This window comes from Aulostomus chinensis, chromosome 10, assembly GCF_037954235.1.
Source record: "Aulostomus chinensis isolate RoL2024-O1b breed Wild chromosome 10, RoL_Achi_v1.0, whole genome shotgun sequence".
Lineage (NCBI taxonomy): Eukaryota > Metazoa > Chordata > Actinopteri > Syngnathiformes > Aulostomidae > Aulostomus > Aulostomus chinensis.
The window spans coordinates 23,976,583-23,995,569 of NC_141329.1; the positions used below are offsets into that span (position 1 = coordinate 23,976,583).

General features: G+C 41.6%; 1 protein-coding gene across 2 annotated transcripts in view; it reads right to left on the reverse strand.

Annotated features, from left to right (window-relative positions):
- frya (furry homolog a (Drosophila)) overlaps positions 1-18,987 on the reverse strand; it is a 42,434-nt gene that overhangs the window by 14,529 nt on the left and 8,918 nt on the right. For both annotated transcript variants that reach the window (XM_086216553.1, XM_086216552.1), the window contains exons 3-36: positions 17,142-17,195; positions 16,173-16,312; positions 15,974-16,064; positions 15,348-15,427; positions 15,161-15,241; positions 14,179-14,347; positions 13,507-13,599; positions 13,298-13,396; positions 12,613-12,714; positions 12,368-12,471; positions 11,844-11,952; positions 11,657-11,743; positions 10,935-11,106; positions 10,650-10,782; positions 10,333-10,440; positions 9,677-9,932; positions 9,391-9,573; positions 9,198-9,284; positions 7,263-7,522; positions 6,937-7,126; positions 6,539-6,663; positions 6,142-6,199; positions 5,906-5,997; positions 5,504-5,676; positions 4,865-5,025; positions 4,131-4,241; positions 3,578-3,732; positions 3,102-3,201; positions 2,835-3,006; positions 1,458-1,714; positions 1,221-1,367; positions 957-1,125; positions 297-387; positions 123-205 (exon numbers count right to left, since the gene is read on the reverse strand). In XM_086216553.1, coding sequence (XP_086072679.1) covers positions 123-205; positions 297-387; positions 957-1,125; positions 1,221-1,367; positions 1,458-1,714; positions 2,835-3,006; positions 3,102-3,201; positions 3,578-3,732; positions 4,131-4,241; positions 4,865-5,025; positions 5,504-5,676; positions 5,906-5,997; positions 6,142-6,199; positions 6,539-6,663; positions 6,937-7,126; positions 7,263-7,522; positions 9,198-9,284; positions 9,391-9,573; positions 9,677-9,932; positions 10,333-10,440; positions 10,650-10,782; positions 10,935-11,106; positions 11,657-11,743; positions 11,844-11,952; positions 12,368-12,471; positions 12,613-12,714; positions 13,298-13,396; positions 13,507-13,599; positions 14,179-14,347; positions 15,161-15,241; positions 15,348-15,427; positions 15,974-16,064; positions 16,173-16,312; positions 17,142-17,195 — 4,492 coding nt within the window. The remainder of the gene's footprint in view (positions 1-122; positions 206-296; positions 388-956; positions 1,126-1,220; positions 1,368-1,457; positions 1,715-2,834; positions 3,007-3,101; positions 3,202-3,577; positions 3,733-4,130; positions 4,242-4,864; positions 5,026-5,503; positions 5,677-5,905; positions 5,998-6,141; positions 6,200-6,538; positions 6,664-6,936; positions 7,127-7,262; positions 7,523-9,197; positions 9,285-9,390; positions 9,574-9,676; positions 9,933-10,332; positions 10,441-10,649; positions 10,783-10,934; positions 11,107-11,656; positions 11,744-11,843; positions 11,953-12,367; positions 12,472-12,612; positions 12,715-13,297; positions 13,397-13,506; positions 13,600-14,178; positions 14,348-15,160; positions 15,242-15,347; positions 15,428-15,973; positions 16,065-16,172; positions 16,313-17,141; positions 17,196-18,987) is intronic.

Below are 18,987 nucleotides of genomic sequence, written 5' to 3' on the forward strand. Positions count from 1 at the left end.
ACTGCATTGTTCATGCATTATCAATGACACCATGCCGTTCACCATCTTACCCTCCAACCCACTGTGTATTTCACACTAAACAAACCATAACAACATTTTCTCCTTGGTACAAAATCACATACTCTTGTCTTCATCATAAGATCCTCCTGAGCTGTTGCTGTAACGTGACTCCAGGCGATTGTGTGCTCGTATGATGTGGCTAAGTCTGAGAACAGAAAGAAAATATCACAATAACTCCCACTTCTGGCACAGTAAATGCACTGACAATTTGATGTTTATCATTGCAAACTGTGTACCTTTCCTCATTCTCCTTTCCAGTCTTGGTATCATCTGTGGTGGGGAAGCCCTCCTGACCTGCAACAACTGTATTACTGCTTGATGTGGTGCCTATAAATGAATAAAAAACAGCATTTTGCTTCTCATGGAAACTCAGCTGTACATTATCTTGAACACTGACTCTCATTAGCCACTGGGATTAGTTTTCTGTGGTTGGGAGGTTAGCAGGGAGGTGGATGATTTTTTTTCCACAAGAGAAATATGAAAAATCGCAACTAATTGATGAAACCATTCATGTTAGGACATGTGTCTTCTAAAGGCCCTTTTTTCCCTGCAGAATGCATGTCTGTAAAAATGTTTTCAATGACATCACCATATTTTAACACCATGCCACTACTGCAACGGGGTGTGAATCACTGAGTGTAATTTCGAGAATCACAGAGAGTTGAAAAATGTTCAGTTGTGGGTAAAAAGGAGTGCTTGTTCCTGTCACTTTATTTCTAGTTGTGCAATCAAAGTTGAGGAGGGGCAGGATAAATACCACATAGAAAACTGCCATGGACAGTACGACTACTGAAAACAGTGGAGGAGTCCCTAAACCAGACGATTGGACCAATAAGATATTTTCTAGCCCCCAAAATCTCATGAACCCACTGAAAACAGAGCCATAAAAGAACTACCTGAGGCTGCAGCAGAGGCCTTGCTTGTAGCTGAGAAGCGATAGAAAGGAGGACTATCGCAGTGCTGCACCACGGGGTTGACAGGATCTGTTTGTTGCAACTCAAATATCAGCTCCTCCATGGTTTGCATTGTGTTGTTTCGACACAGATAGATCACCACCTTCTTTATCTGAACAAACATATCACAGAATTTAACTGAGAACAAATAGCAAGAACCAAAAATAGCTGCGTAACATTTTGCTCTTCCTAAATGATATATCTTACATATGGCAGGAGGGTGGTGTCACTGCTCACACCACATAGGCTGATGAGAAACTGCAGTGTGGTTCTCAGATTGTTGGTCCACTTTTCATTGCTAACTAAAGCATTCCAAGCGTTTTCCATTTCTGTCCCAGGTAAGTCATCTCCATACTGGCCGAGGGGTTTTAAAAAAGATACATTGTTAGCTCACTTGAGATTCGCTGCAATCTTTTGTTTTGCGGATCCTCAGCATGTTTTTACCTTAGCAGTCATGAACATGAGGTTATTGAGAACCATAGATGTGGCTTGTAGGGAGCCCCAGCCGGTTCCCTTCAACTGGTGGGAAGAGCATGTGCTGGTCCCACATCCAGAAGTATCATAATCTGAAGTACATGGTGTGAAGACTGGGAGGAGCAAACCACTATCCACCAGCTCAATGTTAGCTAACCAGGGTAAGAGGTAGGTCAGCATAATCTGCCTCCCATTGGGATGGGTGGTGGGGAACCTCTGGCTAACCTCTGGAAGAAGCAGAAGGAAGGCAATACCATCATTACAATAACACTGGTGGGAGCTGCACTGTTTCTATTGTACATGGAAATCAAAATACCATCGAGTTTCAACACAATTGCCTGCTTAATCCTGATCTGCATTTGAATTCACGTCAGTATTTCTGCAACATGTTCCAAACCAATCAAACACAAAGGATCGGTAAGTGTCCCTATGCGTCAAACTATGATGCTGTAAGTGTTTCAGTTCCAGAAATACATGGGCTTCCAAAATAAAACAAAACAATCCTCCAAAATAATAGTTTCTAGTTAGGTTTAGGTAAAAAATACAGTTGACAAGGCTCAGAAAAATATTGTGGTTTTGTTTTAAGTTTCTTAAGGTTGCAGGGTTTAGGGTTGGGGTCAAAGGTTGGTTAAAATAATAAGTCAAGATAAGACAGAAACTCTTACACCAGTGCTTGGAATGAGGAGCACCATCATGTTGCAAAGTACTGTGTTGTCTTGAAAATGTAACACTCAAAAACAATCTTGAGGCAAATGTGACACACATGGCTGCAACCAGGTCTCAAACTGATCTGCCAAATGCAGACTTTGTGACAGATATCGTCACATTCCATCTTTTAAAAACATGTACACCCGAAATTGATACTGGAGGGGTTCTTTCAGAGTCAAAGTTTGACGCAAACAGCTCCTGACCAAACGTCAGAACTTGGCACGTTGGGGGTGAGTACGGGTGGTTTCTGTGGTTAGTGGGCGTCTCCATAGATACAGTAAGATTTGGGGAAGTGGGAGAGGAAAGCCACTCTGAAGGATGAGCAGGCAGCATTTAGTGGGAGACCCAAAGATGAAACCATTGAGATTATTACAGCAAACAGGAATACCACAATAACCCAATACTCACCCTACTATAGCACACACACGTGAAATCTGCTCACACAACTTCCCTCTGTTTTGGATGTTAACAAGGAGTTGATTTTCTTGAGACTAGCCATTACTTGCCTATCCCTAACCTTAACCACTGCGGCACAAGGCGATGTTTTACCAATGTGGATTTGGTGTTTGCCAGTCTGGCTTGTGTCAGAAGGGGAACAATGAGAGATCCTTATATACACATTTATACACTAAGATCTACCTGAAAATAGAGGAAGTGTGAGTTCAGGGTACATCCTGGACAGCTGGCTGGAGAGCTGAGGCAGCGAGACACTGTACAGGGGTGGCAAAGGCCCGTGGGTGCCGTAAAGGATACTGTTGGGCTTCTGCTCTGCAATCCTCTTAGAGTATAGAAACAGCTTCGCTTCAAGAATCTGTTCAAAGGAGAAAAAAGGGAAAATGTGTCATATAGATTTACACACTTTAAAAAAACCAAACCCAAATGTAGTACAGTGATTGTATATCTCACCTGCATTAGCTGCATTGAAATCTCATAGATCTCTCTGTTGGTGTCTGATGCCTTGAAAAGCACCAGGTTCAGTAGCGTCACAATGTCGCTCGGGTAGTTTCTGCAAGCCAAGAAAAAAAAAGGAGGAAAATCATTATAATGGAGAACTGTATCACTGTTTAAAGGTCTGTGCAGAATGTTTGAAGAGATGCTTGGGTTACTAAGATAAAGCGGGAGGAGAGTGCCAATCTCAGATGAAAAGTGAGCCCTTTAAGAGGATTAGCTGAGGTGATGCTTTAAAGCCAAAGCTAATTTACCAGTGTTTTCCTTCCTTGACAGTAAACACAAAATATCTGGATGATTTGGAATCATTATGGTATGCATTAATTATGAATACGTAATGAAAAACAGGCATGCCAATTAAAAAAACATGACATTGTAAAAACTCCAAAGTAAAGATAAAGAAAGATGGATAGAAAGGTTGTGAGGTCTCGCACCTGCTACCACAGACAGTAGCGATGGCTTTGAAGCAGCCCGAGGCGAGTTGGTTTGAGCCTGTGTAGCAGCGATCCACAGCCCAGTTAAAAAGGTTGACCTGGTCGGCATTGAGTTCCAGGAGCAGGATAATGACCTCACAGCCCAGCTGGTGAACCTGAGTTGGAACAAGACACCAATGAAGAGTCTCTTGAATTCCCTTTTTGTGGAAGGATCCCCTCGATTCCTGCTTAGTGACTGAAATGCTTTCGTTCCGGTACTTTCATCAAAAAGAAGATAAATTAGAGTTTCTTGGCTATCTTCCTACTTACTCGTCAAACCATCAACACAATCCATGGAAGAAAAACATGACAAATAAACATGCAGAATAATACAATTCAATTTGAGACTAAACTCTCATTCGCTACTTGTTACTTATCCCCCCTCTGACTGATGATAGTTGGTAGTTAGCAAAGACTAGCATCGGGTTTTACAAGGCAGATTTCAGCAAACTATAAAGAGGGGCAATCTGGGCCAGCTCTGTGTTTAAACGGCAGTTAAGTATTGGCCACGTACCCGTTGATCCTGGCAAGCTAGAATATTATCCAGCCACTTATAAAGGTATCCATCTGGAGAGAGGCCAACGTTATCAAACACGGGTCCACAGCACAGCACAGCAGACATGGCCTGCAAGAACAAACAGTCAGCAATGGCTCAAACAACACACTCAACAATTCTACATTTTCTCATTACTACAATTGCTCTGTTATGAGAAAGAACTACAAGTACCCATTCAAAACAACTTCAGACCAGAAGTAGTAAATGTTGTCAACATTTTCCACAGTGGCATAGCAGCAGGTGTGGTGCTCAGTACTGCAAATAGGCCACACTTCCTTTGGTGGGACAAAGTGTGTATTGAATTACCAAGTTTTGCGCATTTGAGTTTGTTTTTGACTCGTAGGCAGAAAAAGAGTCTTCAGCACTAGAATTACAGTCGAAGGAGGTATAGGATATGATATCTCTTTGCCTCTCAACTTCAACCCTTCAAGCGAAGAATTATTTATCAAAGAATCCTCTTGGAGTGAATATTAAATATCATGAAGTCCTGCAGGCGTGTATCCACTCAGGAAGTGGATTGTACCAGTTTTGAAGGCTTTATTCCACCTTTTCACACTGAATCTTAAGCTATATTAATTTTTTCTATAATTCTTGAACTAATTTACACAAATAATCAAAAGGAGACTTTAGACTGAGCTTGACATGATCAAATATGACACACAATCATCGCTGCTTCTATGTCATATATTTACCTTTAAGGCACAGTACTGATATCTGGTGATCTGGTGATTCCTGTCACTATAGCGGTCAAGAGGGGTGAACATGATGCTGAAAGGACCAGCCCACTGACTGAAGAGGATGAAGAGATGATGCCGCAGGCTCTGCTGTGGAAACAGGAAGCGCCTGTGGTGCACTAGGGAGGGAGATAAGTAAGCCAGCTTGTTTAGCGAGTTAAAAGTCAGCAAAAATATCCAAGTATCTTTGACACTTAATGACTAAAAATGAATTTTCCAATTGGATAATAAGGTGCTGAAGTCCCTCGACAGATCATTAGCTATTCAGTGGAGCCTTGCAAATGCATTGCGAATCATGAGTCATCACCTGTCCTTGACTGCTCTGTCCTGAGGCTGCACTATTTTTGTAGCTATTCCTCTTGGGCTACATCCAAATCAAGATCAATGTCAAGAGTCTTGTGCTCCACGTGTCCTGTGCTAATCTTTGCCAGACACAAGTCTATTATATCTTTCACAATCTAGGCACATATGGAAATGACTGATGCATTGAATTAGGCTTAAAACAAATGTAGGCCTTAAACAAATTCACAGATCACCTGACCAATCTGACAGTAGAAGGAATCTCAGAGCTGATCTACATGAATCGCTTCTGACTACCTGGCACACACTGGATGAGGTTGGCCACCATGGCGCTGAAATGGGCTCGGATGTCCTTGAGGATCTCTGCATCTTTGTCATTCTCAGCTTCCAGGAGCATTCGGGTTAGATCCACATACTCCAGGAACAGAGCGCCCAGGGCGAGGGTGTCACGTTCCAGAGCTCCATTTGTACTGTAGCATCAAGCAGAAAACAGGAAGATGCCCAGGGAGGAGAAATCACAAACAGACAGTTTGTGATGTGCTGTCAATACTAATGACATACACTCTTTACATTTCCAAATGGTTATAAATCCTAAGGTATGTTATCAATAACAAAGAGCCAAAATTATATATATTTTGCTTTTTTACATCCTTTGTGTGTGATATTGTCCAGGGAGGTGTGAATCTGTACCACACTAACCTGTCACTGATGACACCTGCATCTGCAAGCAGCTCAAAGATCCGCAGCAGCTGGAGTCTCAGAAGGTCACGTCGCTCACGCCGCTTCTTATTCTACAATCATATTAATCATGATAATTTTTTAATGACAGAGGTCTTTTTTAGGACACGTTCCAGTGAGTGTCAGCTCTCTGGTGATGGTTTACAGTACTTCATTAATAAGAGTAACTACTGCGTTTAATTACGGAGTGTACTAACCTCAGGTCTTCTTTCTAAGGCCTCTTTCATTAGTGGGTGTAGTTCCTCCACAAGTTCCCTGTATCCAGACAGTAAACATCACATCTAGTCATTATGTCAATTAACCCAATAGCATGACATTTTTGTGTAATATTTAACCAGCATGTTTTAATTTCCAGCAAAAAGCATTTAACCTAAAATATGTCATTTCTAGGAAACCATTTAGATGTTACCAAAATGTCCAACGAGCAACACTATAATCCTCTGCTCACCTCTCCTTCAAATCCACAAAAATACAGGTCAACACTGACTTTAATTACACAGAAAGCAAAGGATTTTGGTAAGGATTCCCTGGTTCTGTGTCACAAAAGTAGTTCAAAACACAATTAAATCAGCAGCCAAAACGATTCTGATATACCTGAAGACAAGGGAATTGGTGCGACCAAAGCCCAGAACTAATGATTCCGTCAACTCGATGCTCTCTGCCCTCATGAGTGGAACCAACTGCTTCAGAAGCCACGCCACGGACGGACTCCCGATAACCTGAAACATCAAACACCAACAGTTCAGTCAGATGAATGAATCTCTCTGCCTGAACACCGCTAATTACACAGGGCAGCATCAAGATAAGAGTGTGCGCGGTTTTAAAAAATAACAACTTCCTGTTTCATTCATGTAATAGCTGCTGTGTAATTTGATGTGTAGAGTTTAAATGTCAACAGCTTCTGTATGAACACCTGATCCTGGAGAGACAAAGCACCGAGGGAATGAATAAGGTCAGAGGACAGAATGAGAGAGAAAGAGGGAGAGAGCTACCTTGTTATCATAGCTGACACCGCTTTCTGATGCGGCTGTGGTGATCTCCGGTGTCGAAGCTCTCAGGTGGCCAGGGCTCATGATACTGGGCTTGGCCACCCCGAAGCAAAGGATCAGGTAGTTTCTCCACAGGATTACGTAATTGTCTCCACTGCCAGAGGTGCTGGTTTTCTTTGCATACACTGGGTTACTGGTGAACCATGCAGGAAGAAAGAAAATAGTGATCTGATACCAGATAGTATATGCCGACTAGAAACTTAAAAAAAACAACAACAAAACTTTCATGCTCCCTTCTCCGCTCACAGCAGAGTTCAGAGGAAACTTACTTGGGGTCAACTGCAGGCATGAGCATCTGCATCCGAGTAAAGGCATAGGGCCAAGCGTAGCTGAGAGCTGTGGGACAATGCTTGGGAAGGTTGTCCTGTCGGAGGAGGCTGTACACACAAAGCACCCAGGGGTCCTTAACAGACTGGGCCAAGATCCACATGTGCGAAGGGCTCCTGATGTCATAGTGACTGTTGACGAGCAGCGCGTTCCACTCCACAAGCCACTGGAGGTCCATGTGATGGCCAGCTGGCATGGTGGCCTGTGAACAGTGAAAGGTCAGAGGTCATGACTTGCCCTAATGCTGGAAGTGGAAGACTTTTTTTTAATTCTAAAAAAGAAAACTGATAAAGGCTAATTCTGGTATTACAACCTGAACCTTACTAACTGATGTGTCTTACCATCATTGTTATCAAAATAAACACTGGGGACAAAAATTTTGAGCGAAAAACTACAATGCAATGTAATGATATCAGGCCATTATCCCTCAACTAAAAGTGTTATTATTACTGACTCAGATTTTTTTGACCCAAACACACAGGAAGATAGTGTTCAGTTTGAAAAAATACCCAGATTATCTTTTTTTATAAATATAAAGCATATTTAGCAACTTGATACAATACAGCATGTAAGGTCACTTCCACCGCATTATTCTTTTCCAAATGAATTCATGTTCTCAGCCTAATGTGGGTTTATTACATAAATGAAAGAAGTCAAAGGTCCACCAGCTAATCGGTTCCAGCTGCTTAGTCATTTTTGACACATCAGATTACTACTCTGTGCTCCTGTCTCACACTAAGTGGTACTAGATCCCGTTCAGCAACAGATTTTAACATCTACGCAGTTTGGATTTCTGGAGAAAATTTGAATTAAATTCTACAAAGGGAATAAACTACAGGGCTGCACGGTGGTGCCTCACAGCAAGGAGGTTCCGGGTTCGAGTCCCGGCTCGGGCGCGGGATCTTTCTGTGTGGAGTTTGCATGTTCTCCCCGTGTCTGCGTGGGTTCTCTCCGGGTACTCCGGCTTCCTCCCACAGTCCAAAGACATGCAATTTGGGGACGAGGCTGATTGATACTCTAAATTGACCATAGGTATGAATGTGAGTGTGAATGGTTGTTTGTCTCTGTATGTTGGCCCTGCGATGGACTGGCGACCTGTCCAGGGTGTACCCCGCCTCTCGCCCGTTGATGCTGGGATAGGCTCCAGCCCCCCCGCGACCCTTACTAGTAAGGAATAAGCGGAAGACGACGATGGATGGATGGATTAAACTACATATAAAACATCAACAAATCCTTTGTCGTACTCAACTGGAGTGTTTCTGCTTCTTTTAAAATGTGTCACCTGTCACTCAAGAGGCTTCAACGGTTACCCTAAGTCACTGGTGGGAGTCCCAAGCTTTATACTCCGCATGGGTACGACCCTCGATAGAGTCGCTTGTCCCATGTGAGCTCTGGGTTTCAGGGAAGTTGAGGTCACTTGAGAGTTGTTGGCCTAGCTGGTAGTCATGATGGTTTTTAGGGGGTCGTTGACCCAACTGGTATCTACGCTGGTCGTTGGGGCCAGGGGATCCATGAGTGAACGGGTGTCGAGTTTCCTTTTGAAGGTGCTCAGGACCGTATTGTGAGCAGGTGACAGGTAGTGAATAAGGCCAAACCCAGAACGCACACGCGACAAATGACTCGATAGAAGGTCGCACCCACACAGAATTCTAAAAGCCTGCGACTCCCACCAGTGACTCACAACAGAAGAAGCCTCTCGCAGGAGAAGTGAAACGTCTTCATGAAGAGTGAAACAGTCCAGTTGACTATGAGAGAGCACTTAAGAGAGACCATGACCTGAATGACTGAGAAGCTTCACCGGCAACATCAACAAATAAACACATTGATTAAGACTCAGGGTTTCATTCGGCCACAAAGGGAAAGAACAAACAACTTACTGTGTCAGAGACTGCAACGTTGACAAAACTTTCTAGGATTATAGGGCTGAGCTGGTCCATAATCTCTATCATTGGTTTGTCATCATCCTGCAGGTGACAAAAGTATAAAATCACTGTCTATAGGCTAACTGTAATTGCAAAAAAAACAAAAACAAACTCCAATGTTGGGTCAGTTCTGTTTCCCTCCCTTTACCTCAGACTGTCCGATGGTCATGAAGAGACTGCGAATCTCCTTGAGTATGGCGATGGCAAGTCTGCGAGTGCTGAGCTGACAGGAGCAGAGCAGGACTAGTGTTAGACCCTCCACAGCATGCAGAACTGTGGAGTGCGGGCCTCGCTCTGCAGGCACCTTCAGACTTGAACTTGTCTGCAGCAGCTGATAAAACAAATACAACATGTAAGGAACCAATTATTATTCAAGTCTCATTGCAAAATATCAAAAATCTGCTACATCCGTCAGGGCCTTTGATGGGTTGTACCTCTGAAGTGTGTATCTTAGCCGTGTCGTAGCTCCTCCCTGGGACAGCTAGCGCGAGTTTCCACTGTGTGAGGAGCTGAAGCAGTAATTTCAATGATGTATCTAACAGCCCCTGGTGGGTGTCTTGGACCTCCCGTAACAGGAAGTTGGTGAATCCGAACAGGACGTCATCACGCCAGTCTGAGAAATCCACCAGCAGACTTTGCAAAGAATTTTGGGCGATGAGTCGTAGCTCATCATCCATGTGGATCGTCAGACTGAAAAAGAAAGAACATATTTTCTTATTAGATGTAAGTCTTAAATTTAGAATACTTCATATTTGTAGTTTCCAAATAATGTGTTTTTTTTAACAGACGGGATACGTTTAAACAACTTAAAATTGACCTTATCTGTTGTACCTGTAACAATATTGCCACTATCGGAGGTCATTACTTTGGACAGATATGATAGCCATTACATGTGGTTTGTTTGAGATAATAACATTACAATAAGCAATAAACAAAGCAGTTTGAAGCCACATGACTTGTTATTTTGAGATCATGTTTGACACATTTTCAAACAAACCCATGTGACTTCTGACGTGATCTTCAGTTCAATATGTTTTGAGTCATCAGGACTTGTAATGACATGTGGTTTTCCCTCAAGCCAGCAACTCACCGAGACAGCAGGTCAATGAGCTCTGACTTTGACATCCCATCAGGCAGCACGCGAGGAATGGCAGCAACACACGTCCTGAACAAATCGATCTTGGGTTTCCTTTCACCACTGTGGCAATGAAATGTAAAATCTAAATGGGTCATCTGGCTTTCTGCATGTTAAATCATCAAAGTAAACCGATAAATAATCACTGTGTGAGGTAACAGCATTTATGGGATTAGTTCATCAGCACAGTAACCACATTTAACACTGCTGTGATGAGCTACTCTAGAGTTTGGCCAGCTGAAATATCTTGACGGAATGGTGTGAGCACGTACGTAATCATGTCCTCGGGCTCCTTGTTCAACATCTGAGCGTTAGTCATCATCATGCAGCGTCCCACCTCCTTATCCAGGTGTCTGAGAATGTTGTCAATAGCCTTACGGACATGATAATAATACTGGGACATCCCTGTGGAGGAGGACAGGGAAAACTGTTACAATCATTTCACTGTTTCATTTATGTATCAGAATATATCCCTCTAACTCCATTTCCCTCAACAGCTTGGATGCGATTCTACAAAAGGATTTTTAACATTCCTGACCATAATCTGTCTCACTCACCGATGACTTTTGCCTCCTCATCTGTCAGCGTTTTACTCAAGTATGTCTTCTTCACTCGGAGTGTGTTCCCAGAGGGCAAAGTGCAACCAGTGTTAGGCATGGGAGGCTCCCCATCCTTCTGCTGCAGTTTATCGGCTATGACCAGGAAAGCTCTCAGACCAATATTCATTCTCTGCAAAGATAAGAAATTTTACATTCAGCTTTTTATCCAACCAATTTTTAAAACGCGACAGGATTATTAGTTTCTCAGCGATTTTAAAATCACAATAAACACAGGAGGCTCAGGTAAAATTACTCAGCAGCAGTAGGACATTATATACATCCTCCATCCATTTTCTATACCGCTTATCTGTTCAGGATCGCAGGAGGGGCTGGAGCCTATCCCAGCTGACACTGGCCGAGAGGTGAGGTTCACCCTGGACGGGTCGTCAGACCGTCACAAACATTACGTAAAAATTTTCAATATTTGTATTCTTGAGAGTTAACATGCTGTGAAGAACAGCTAGACACTTTTACCAGAAAAAAAAAGAGTTGCAACAAGTTCCAAAAGCGACAAATTTTAGTATTAAAGCAACATATTATACTTTTAAAGAGCATATCTGCCATATCACTGGATTAATTCATATATATATATATATATATATATATATATATATATATATATATATATATATATATATATATATATATATAAACATTATAAATGAATGTAGTATGAGTACCTCCGGATTAAGGCTGAAGGCTTTTGCAGGTTTCCCAACAGAGAGAAGATCAAAAATGATTTCTTTCATAGCAAAATCGAGTCTTTCCTGTAATAGAAAAAGAAGCCAATGTGTTTAACAAGGTGTCTAATCACGATATTTTTATACAGGATGTCTCAGGAGTAGAACAGTAGATTACTGTGATTACCTGTGCAATAAACTGGATGATTTTGACAAAGATGTTGAGAGGCATGTCTCTTGGTGCCACGCTGCGTGATCCTTTCGGGAAAAGAGTCGTTACAATGGTGTTGAGGCGTCTGTGGGAAGACGGAAAACAATTAATTACCTATCATTATAAAAGTTGAGGCTGTGAAAAATCCCATAGTAAACAGTATTAGACTGAACACTGCTTTATAAGATGTTTATTTTAAGTCAAGTTTCTTTTGAGAGAAACATCTACTCTGGTTTGACTTGTTTAAGATTCTTCCTGTGGACTCAAGGCTCATAATCATGTCTGTAAACTCCTGGGCCACCAGCACTGACAGTCTTGTGTACATAAAGAACAGGACATTCTTTCCTTCTTTGCCTATAAAATCAGTAACAAGGAAGCAGCATTTGGTGTTAAAAACTACCCACGAAAAAAATTTTTCTCTCTCTCTCTGTATCAGTGAGCTTCTTAATGTAAATAACCAAAAACAAAAACAGGATGGAGCAAGATGCAAAAATATTTACCCCTGTGTTGCAGTGTTGCTCTCACACTTAATTCTGATGGTGTAAACCCACAGTAGACGATACAGGGACTCCAGTGCACAACGAGCCATTTTAGGGTCTCTATTCTGTAACAGAACCACATTTACAGTGGACGGTCAATAATAAAACCCACAAATGTGAAACTCAAACGTAAGCCTGAGGCATTTTTTTCTTTTATCAGATAAGATAGCTACCCTTAAAACGGACCACTTTCCATGTTACATTACCTTTAAATTCGAGAGGCAGTTGTTAAGGAAGACGTGCCATCTGTTGAGGAAGAACTGTTTCTGGCTAACGCAGAGCAGGCACGTCACCAATGGATAAAAGGCCTGTGTAGAGAAGTGTTTATATCACTTTTATTATATATTGCATTTTTACAATAGCCTCATGCTGAGTGATAAAATAAGAAGTGAATCTTCACAAGTCTCTGAGTTCACCGTTTGAGTGTGTGATTCAGATTCATAGCTGGAAATGCAAGACATAAACCAGATTGCCACTGAAGATATAACAAGGTTTTCTCCTTCTGTCATGCCATATCCTGATAATACATAACACATGAAGTGTGTATGAAGCTATAATTGTTGCTTCAAGGGAGAGCAGACATTATAGGATGAGATAATTTCTATTCCACTATATGTGAACTGCTTCACTGAAGATGCCCAATCTACAGTATGTGTCTCTTTTTAATGCTTTGGGATTGACATCTCATAAATTATTTCTAATGTGGACACTAACACTGCAAGAGATTATTGCACAAGAGTGACCTTGGCATGCTTGAGGATTCACAGAGACCGCAGGCATCCAGGCTATCTAAGCACGCAGCAGAGGGTGTCAGAGTGAAATGGAGGTATAAAAAAAACACAAACAGGCCCAATGAGCTGTATCCTTTGGTTTTTCTGCTGGTTAACTAACCAGTGAGTGCTTCTTTCTGGCAGACAAGTCCAGCGTTGTGTCGTACAAGCTGTCCACAAAGTTCCTCAGACAGGGAACGTTCACCTCGTTCTTCACAGCCTGGGACAGTCACATGGTAAGACAACATCCTCTTTAGAATAGTATTTTTTTTCCCTCGACAGACTATGTTCTATCATGCATACCACTTATATGTTACTGAGAAAACTTACTGCTGCAACAGGAACCAAAATTTCAACAAAGAGACCAGCCAAGGCATGTTTAATGTCCTTGTCCTTCACTTCCAGGAAGTATTGTGCACATTCCTGTGTAAAACAGGGTGTTCAGAAATGTAACAGCATGATCAAAACTGAGATAAAGAAACTAAGTCATTTTAATTAAACAGTAAGAAAAAAAAAAGTGAAAATATGACATATAAAATGATCCAATTCAACAAACATGTATTTTTGATTATTTTTTGTTTATATTCAGATTTTTTTTTTTTTTTACAAAATTTCCCTGAATACTCAACAGAATCTCTTACCAGAAAGCTTTTTCTTTTAGTAATGGTTTGTTTCTAGGTCAATACAATCTGATTTGAAAAATTCTCAACAGGGTGTTTTGTTGTTACTTAGTTAAATGTGGTTACAGTAACAAGTGCAATAATTTGCCAATGCACTAAGCAAAATTTACTGTGGAAAATATATTGAAATATGATTGTATTGCCTTGGAAAGCCTTCTTCTTTACCATTGTGACATGTGAGACTGAGATGATTCTGTCTCAAGTGTTATGATTTTGTTTGGACCAGAAACTTGACAAATATATTTGGCAAGACTTGATTAAGAACTGAACTTCAAAGAATCTTATAATTCAGTGCTTTGTTTTGTTTTTTAATTTATAGTACCTGCATGAACTGAAAAGAGGCTTCAAAATCCTCAACGGGATACATCTTGATTCGGAAGAACTTGACTCCCATGATGAGACTAATAGTACTCTGGACTACATATGGACTCTGTTCTTTCTGCCTCAGCTCCTTCAGCTCAGTCATAAACTTCTTCTTCACAGCAGGAAACCTTAGAAGCAAAAAAAAAAGATACAGACACCTTGCATCATTTGCTTAGCCTGGACAAATTCTAAAATCAGCACTTTCACATTGACTTTCACTCCAGAGAGATTTGATGCAGGGAGAAAATAGCTGAACATATTCAAGGGTCCTAAAAATATCATTTCCCTGTCTCTATAAGCAGACAGCAAGTCTGTGCGTCAAGATGAGCTCCTCGTCTAGCACCTGATCCTTTGCCCAAAATGAACCAGTGATGGGATTCTTCAGTCAGTCTAAATTTAGAAGATAATCCATCAAGAGAGCTCATATGAGCATCTCTTAACCTCTTTCCTCATGGCTTGGCTTGTACTTACATGAAAAGCTGCTTCTGGATTTTCTTGTTTGTTATGACAAAAAAAATGATAATGAACCAATTACTTCTACTAATATTGTAAAAAACAGAGGAATGAGCTCCGTGAAACCAGCCAGTGATGTATACCCCACAGGAAATGAGCCAGTGCACAGTTTGGGTAGTAGACATGCAGAGTTCTTCCCAACCATATCGCTATTTTAGGGCCTTGTTCCTTGCTGTCATGATCTGAAATCTTCAAATAAACAGACATCAATTTCCAGTCCTAGTTTGGTGTGAGGGGGACCTGTCCAAAAGTGTGTCGCCCCTGCAGCATGTTCCAGTCTCTTGAACAGGGGAATGTTTTGCAGAGAGGCATTAGGGATGGTAACGCACCACCAAACGCCAGCAGAGCAGTGAATTAAGAGCCATTCCCAAAAATAAAGAATATCATAAATGTTATTCCTGAGTCAACTGCACTGACATTTTACTTACTTGGACTGAGCTAATACTCCTATGACTTCAGCATAGAGGTCTGCTACAGTGTGCATGTTGCCAGTGTTAGGACCATGGTACCTGTGAAAAACAGCACAACAGAAAGGAAAACAACCTTTAAAAAAATAAGATAATGACAGAAAGACAGAAATGTGCAAGGAAAGTTAAGAATAAACAAACAACGTACCCCTCTTTGTATCTAAAGTGCTTAAAGGCTAAGTTAATGACTTCATTGACTAAACTGTCAAGTACAGGGTGGAGCGGCATCTAGTCAAGAATCAGAGGAGACAGTCACAAAAACAACCTCACAAAAACAAAAATAAGAAACTTTTTTTTCCAGTTGCAATAAATCAAAATAGTCCTACTTGAAGGAGCAAGCCAGTATTTTGGAAAATACACTTATTTGCCACCCTCCTCAGAGCCAGAAAAGATGACGGATACCCTTCTCTCCTATGTGTGTGCATTAGGGAGTGGACACCAGCCACAGCCACAGACACCAGCTGACTGCTAGTTAGCTTAGCATAATGAATGGAAGTGGGGGAAAGTGTTAGCATAACTCCACCAAAAGTTGCTAAATAAGGTTCAGGGACTTGGCATGCAAGTAAAAATTCTCACGCTATCTTACAATGTTGGCCATGACTAATAACAGCAGTTGCTTGTTTTGTTTTGTTGTTATCTTCTTGTTTGGCTCTGGGGAAGACGGTAAATAAGAATATTTCCCCAAAATATGGAGTGTCCCTTTAGAAGAAGAATGTATCACATACACGTATGAGTAAGAGTAGCCTTTACTGGAAAAGAGGTTAGACGAGTCACCTGTTTCAAAACCTCTATGAGTACAAGAGAGAAGATGAAGTCGATGGCCAAATCCCTTCTTTCAAGTAGATAATCTCTCTGCTGCTCATCACTGTTAAGAAGAGAAAACAGTATCAACAGGTTTACTAGAGTGCACACACACTTTAACTATTACACCTTCTGCTTCTGCACCGAGCGACATTTGTGTCATGGTGCTCACTTTTTGGACTTGGTGTTGGCTCTGGGCCGGTACTCGTGCAACTCCTCCTCTAATCCGTTTTGTCTTTTGTACCAGTCAAACAAAGTGCGCAGGATGGAGGGGAGACAGTACTCAGCCAGAGAACTCATGGTGCTTATCAGCTGGAAGAACAAGACATACGTTATGCTAATGCATGTTTGTGTTTGGCAGTTAACATACCAAAGTCAGAGATCTCTATCAGGGTTTCCTGCATTTATTTGTATAGTAAATTAAACCCAAATTACAACAGCACATGAGGATTCATTAAAAAAAACAACAACATTGCTTATGCTTGTAAAAATGAATTGGGTGAGGCAGTCTTAAGGTTAAGTCTCAACGTAAATTAAGGGAAAAAAAGAAGAGTTAAGGGTGAGGTGATCTGGCCCTCAAAAAGGTGCCCATGGGGCAGCCTCCATCAGTCTCGGGGGAGGGAGAGGAAAAGGAAGGGACGGGCGGGACCAGCCGGGCACACAGGAAGGGAGGAGAGTCTGGTGGGCCGTGGAACATAGCAAGCCCTTCATTCAGCACGAAGCTGGAGAAGAATCCTGGGTCTGTGTGGCAGCTGAATGGCCTCACGCAGCAGCACAAACACGCCCCTGTGGTAGTGAAAGAGGCCACAGACCTGCTGGACACACCTAGCGTGGAGCCGCTGCCAGCTCTCAAGGTAAACACTCCTGCCCTTCACTGGCTCTGAAAGACCTTTATGGATGTGAGCAAACCTTTCAGCTCTAAGCCCTTACAAGTTACAGTACCTCATAACTGAGCAGTCTTCAAGACAGTAAAATCTCATGCCTGCCTAGGTGCTCATAGGGAGGTGAAAGATGCCTTGTAAGCCTTTTATATAGCTGCAATAATAGGAAGCACGTATGGACTGTATGAGCAACAACAAAAAGCATATTTGTTTGCCTAATCTATCAAGTAGATAAATACATTTTGGAAAAAAGCACATACTTGGTCAAACTGAGGATCTTCACCCCTCTGAAGTGACTTTGTTAATGGCTTCTCCTGCAAAACCGAAACAAAAAGAAACAAATCTGTAAAAATGGGTCATTTTCCGCATTTTTAAGGTATTTTGAAATAGCTGACACTCAAATTAGCAAAGTCTTTGGTAGTTCGGTCTAAAGTTCATCTGTATTGTCCAACGAGTTTGTGAAGTATATCTGAACTTTCCAGGACGGATAATGGCTGAGCCATCAATCAGTCTGAGGCTATGAGGCCACGAGCTGGCTGGGTCAGACATTAAGGATGAGACATTCATGACAGCTCCAATTATCAAGGTCGTCTATCATGTGTAATAAAGTAAGACACGAGGGATGCAGCAAACTCAACACACTCAGCTATAAGGTTTTTCTTTTTATATCAAATCAGCTTATACGGACGCACCTTATTTATTTGTAAATGTAAGCTGAGGTTTGAAGAGCTAAAAAAAAAGGATAATGAGGGTCATGAGACACAATTTGTCAATCAATCGGAAAACAATCAGAAAGCTTTTCTACAACAGTTCGCATCAAAGTATTTTCCATGGGAAATGCAAAAATATTCATTTATTTGAGTATTATGTATTTTCAGAATTTTCTAAATGTTTTATTGAAAAGGGCTTTACAAAGAGAAGAATTTAGATTCATATTTATCAGTGTTCTTTCACAAAACAACACGCTGAGACTTACAATGTGAATGCACAAGTTCAACATCTTTACTGTGTTATTTCTGCACGCTGTTAAAGCTGCTATCACATAATCTATAGCAAAAGATAAGCACTATCATTTTGCCAATGACAAAATGAACGTGAAGCATGCACGCGCGCGCACACACACACACACACCACATCTCTTCTGCTCTCTCTTAGCTTTTGCTTCTCTGTGTTTCTACCTTTGCTACCCTGTTGGCCTGACAACAAACACGCTTGATGTTTAATCCAAAATAGTTAACTGTCTGACATTGACATGGAGGGGGCTGATGATGCGTTCTCTCTCTGTCTCTGTCTCTGTCTCTGTCTCTCCCTCTGTCTCTCTCTCTCTCTCTCTGTCTGTCTCCCTCTCTCTCGGTGCAATGCCAGCTAAGCTGTTGATGAACCTTTTAGTTTTTGGGACAAATGCTCGGATCTGAGGAGTCCATCTGTGCTCCAGTGACAGAAATATTGATGCTGCTTGGATATCATTGCACTGCGTAGGAGGCTGATCATAATCTCAATATACAGCATTATTATGTTCTTTTTTTGATCCCTTAGATAGAGAAATTGTTGGATGTGCTCAACAAATACATTAAAATGACAGCAGGAAGGACAACTGTATGCTAGCATAGTTCTCCACCGAGAGGAAAAACAAAGCTCCACTTCCTCCCAGCAGTCCTCTGGAGAGAAGCACATTAAAACAAGGGGTTGCACACTTCCCCGTGGTAATTAACACATCCCTGTAGACAGAGGCCAGTGATAACAGCTTCCTACAAATCCCAACTTCTACGACTGCACGTACAAACCAGAGTAAACTCATCAGGCCACATGGAGGGGCAGCAATTTCTGGTTAACAATGTGACAGTGTCTAAAAGGTATGTGACAACTGCTGAATGTATTTCAGTTTGGCACTTTTCTTAGTGAAATGGATCAGTCAGTCATTTATATTTGAGTTTCAGCCGTATGATACTAATGGTGTCTGGGGAGCAGGTGGTGAGTGGAGTTGAACGCACACAGGCTCTTCCCTGTCTGCCTGACTGTCTGTCAACAAAATTATTTATGACAGCTGATGTTGGCCCTATTTCCCGTCTCCAAACCTGAGTAGACAAATACTCTTTCTAAGATTTC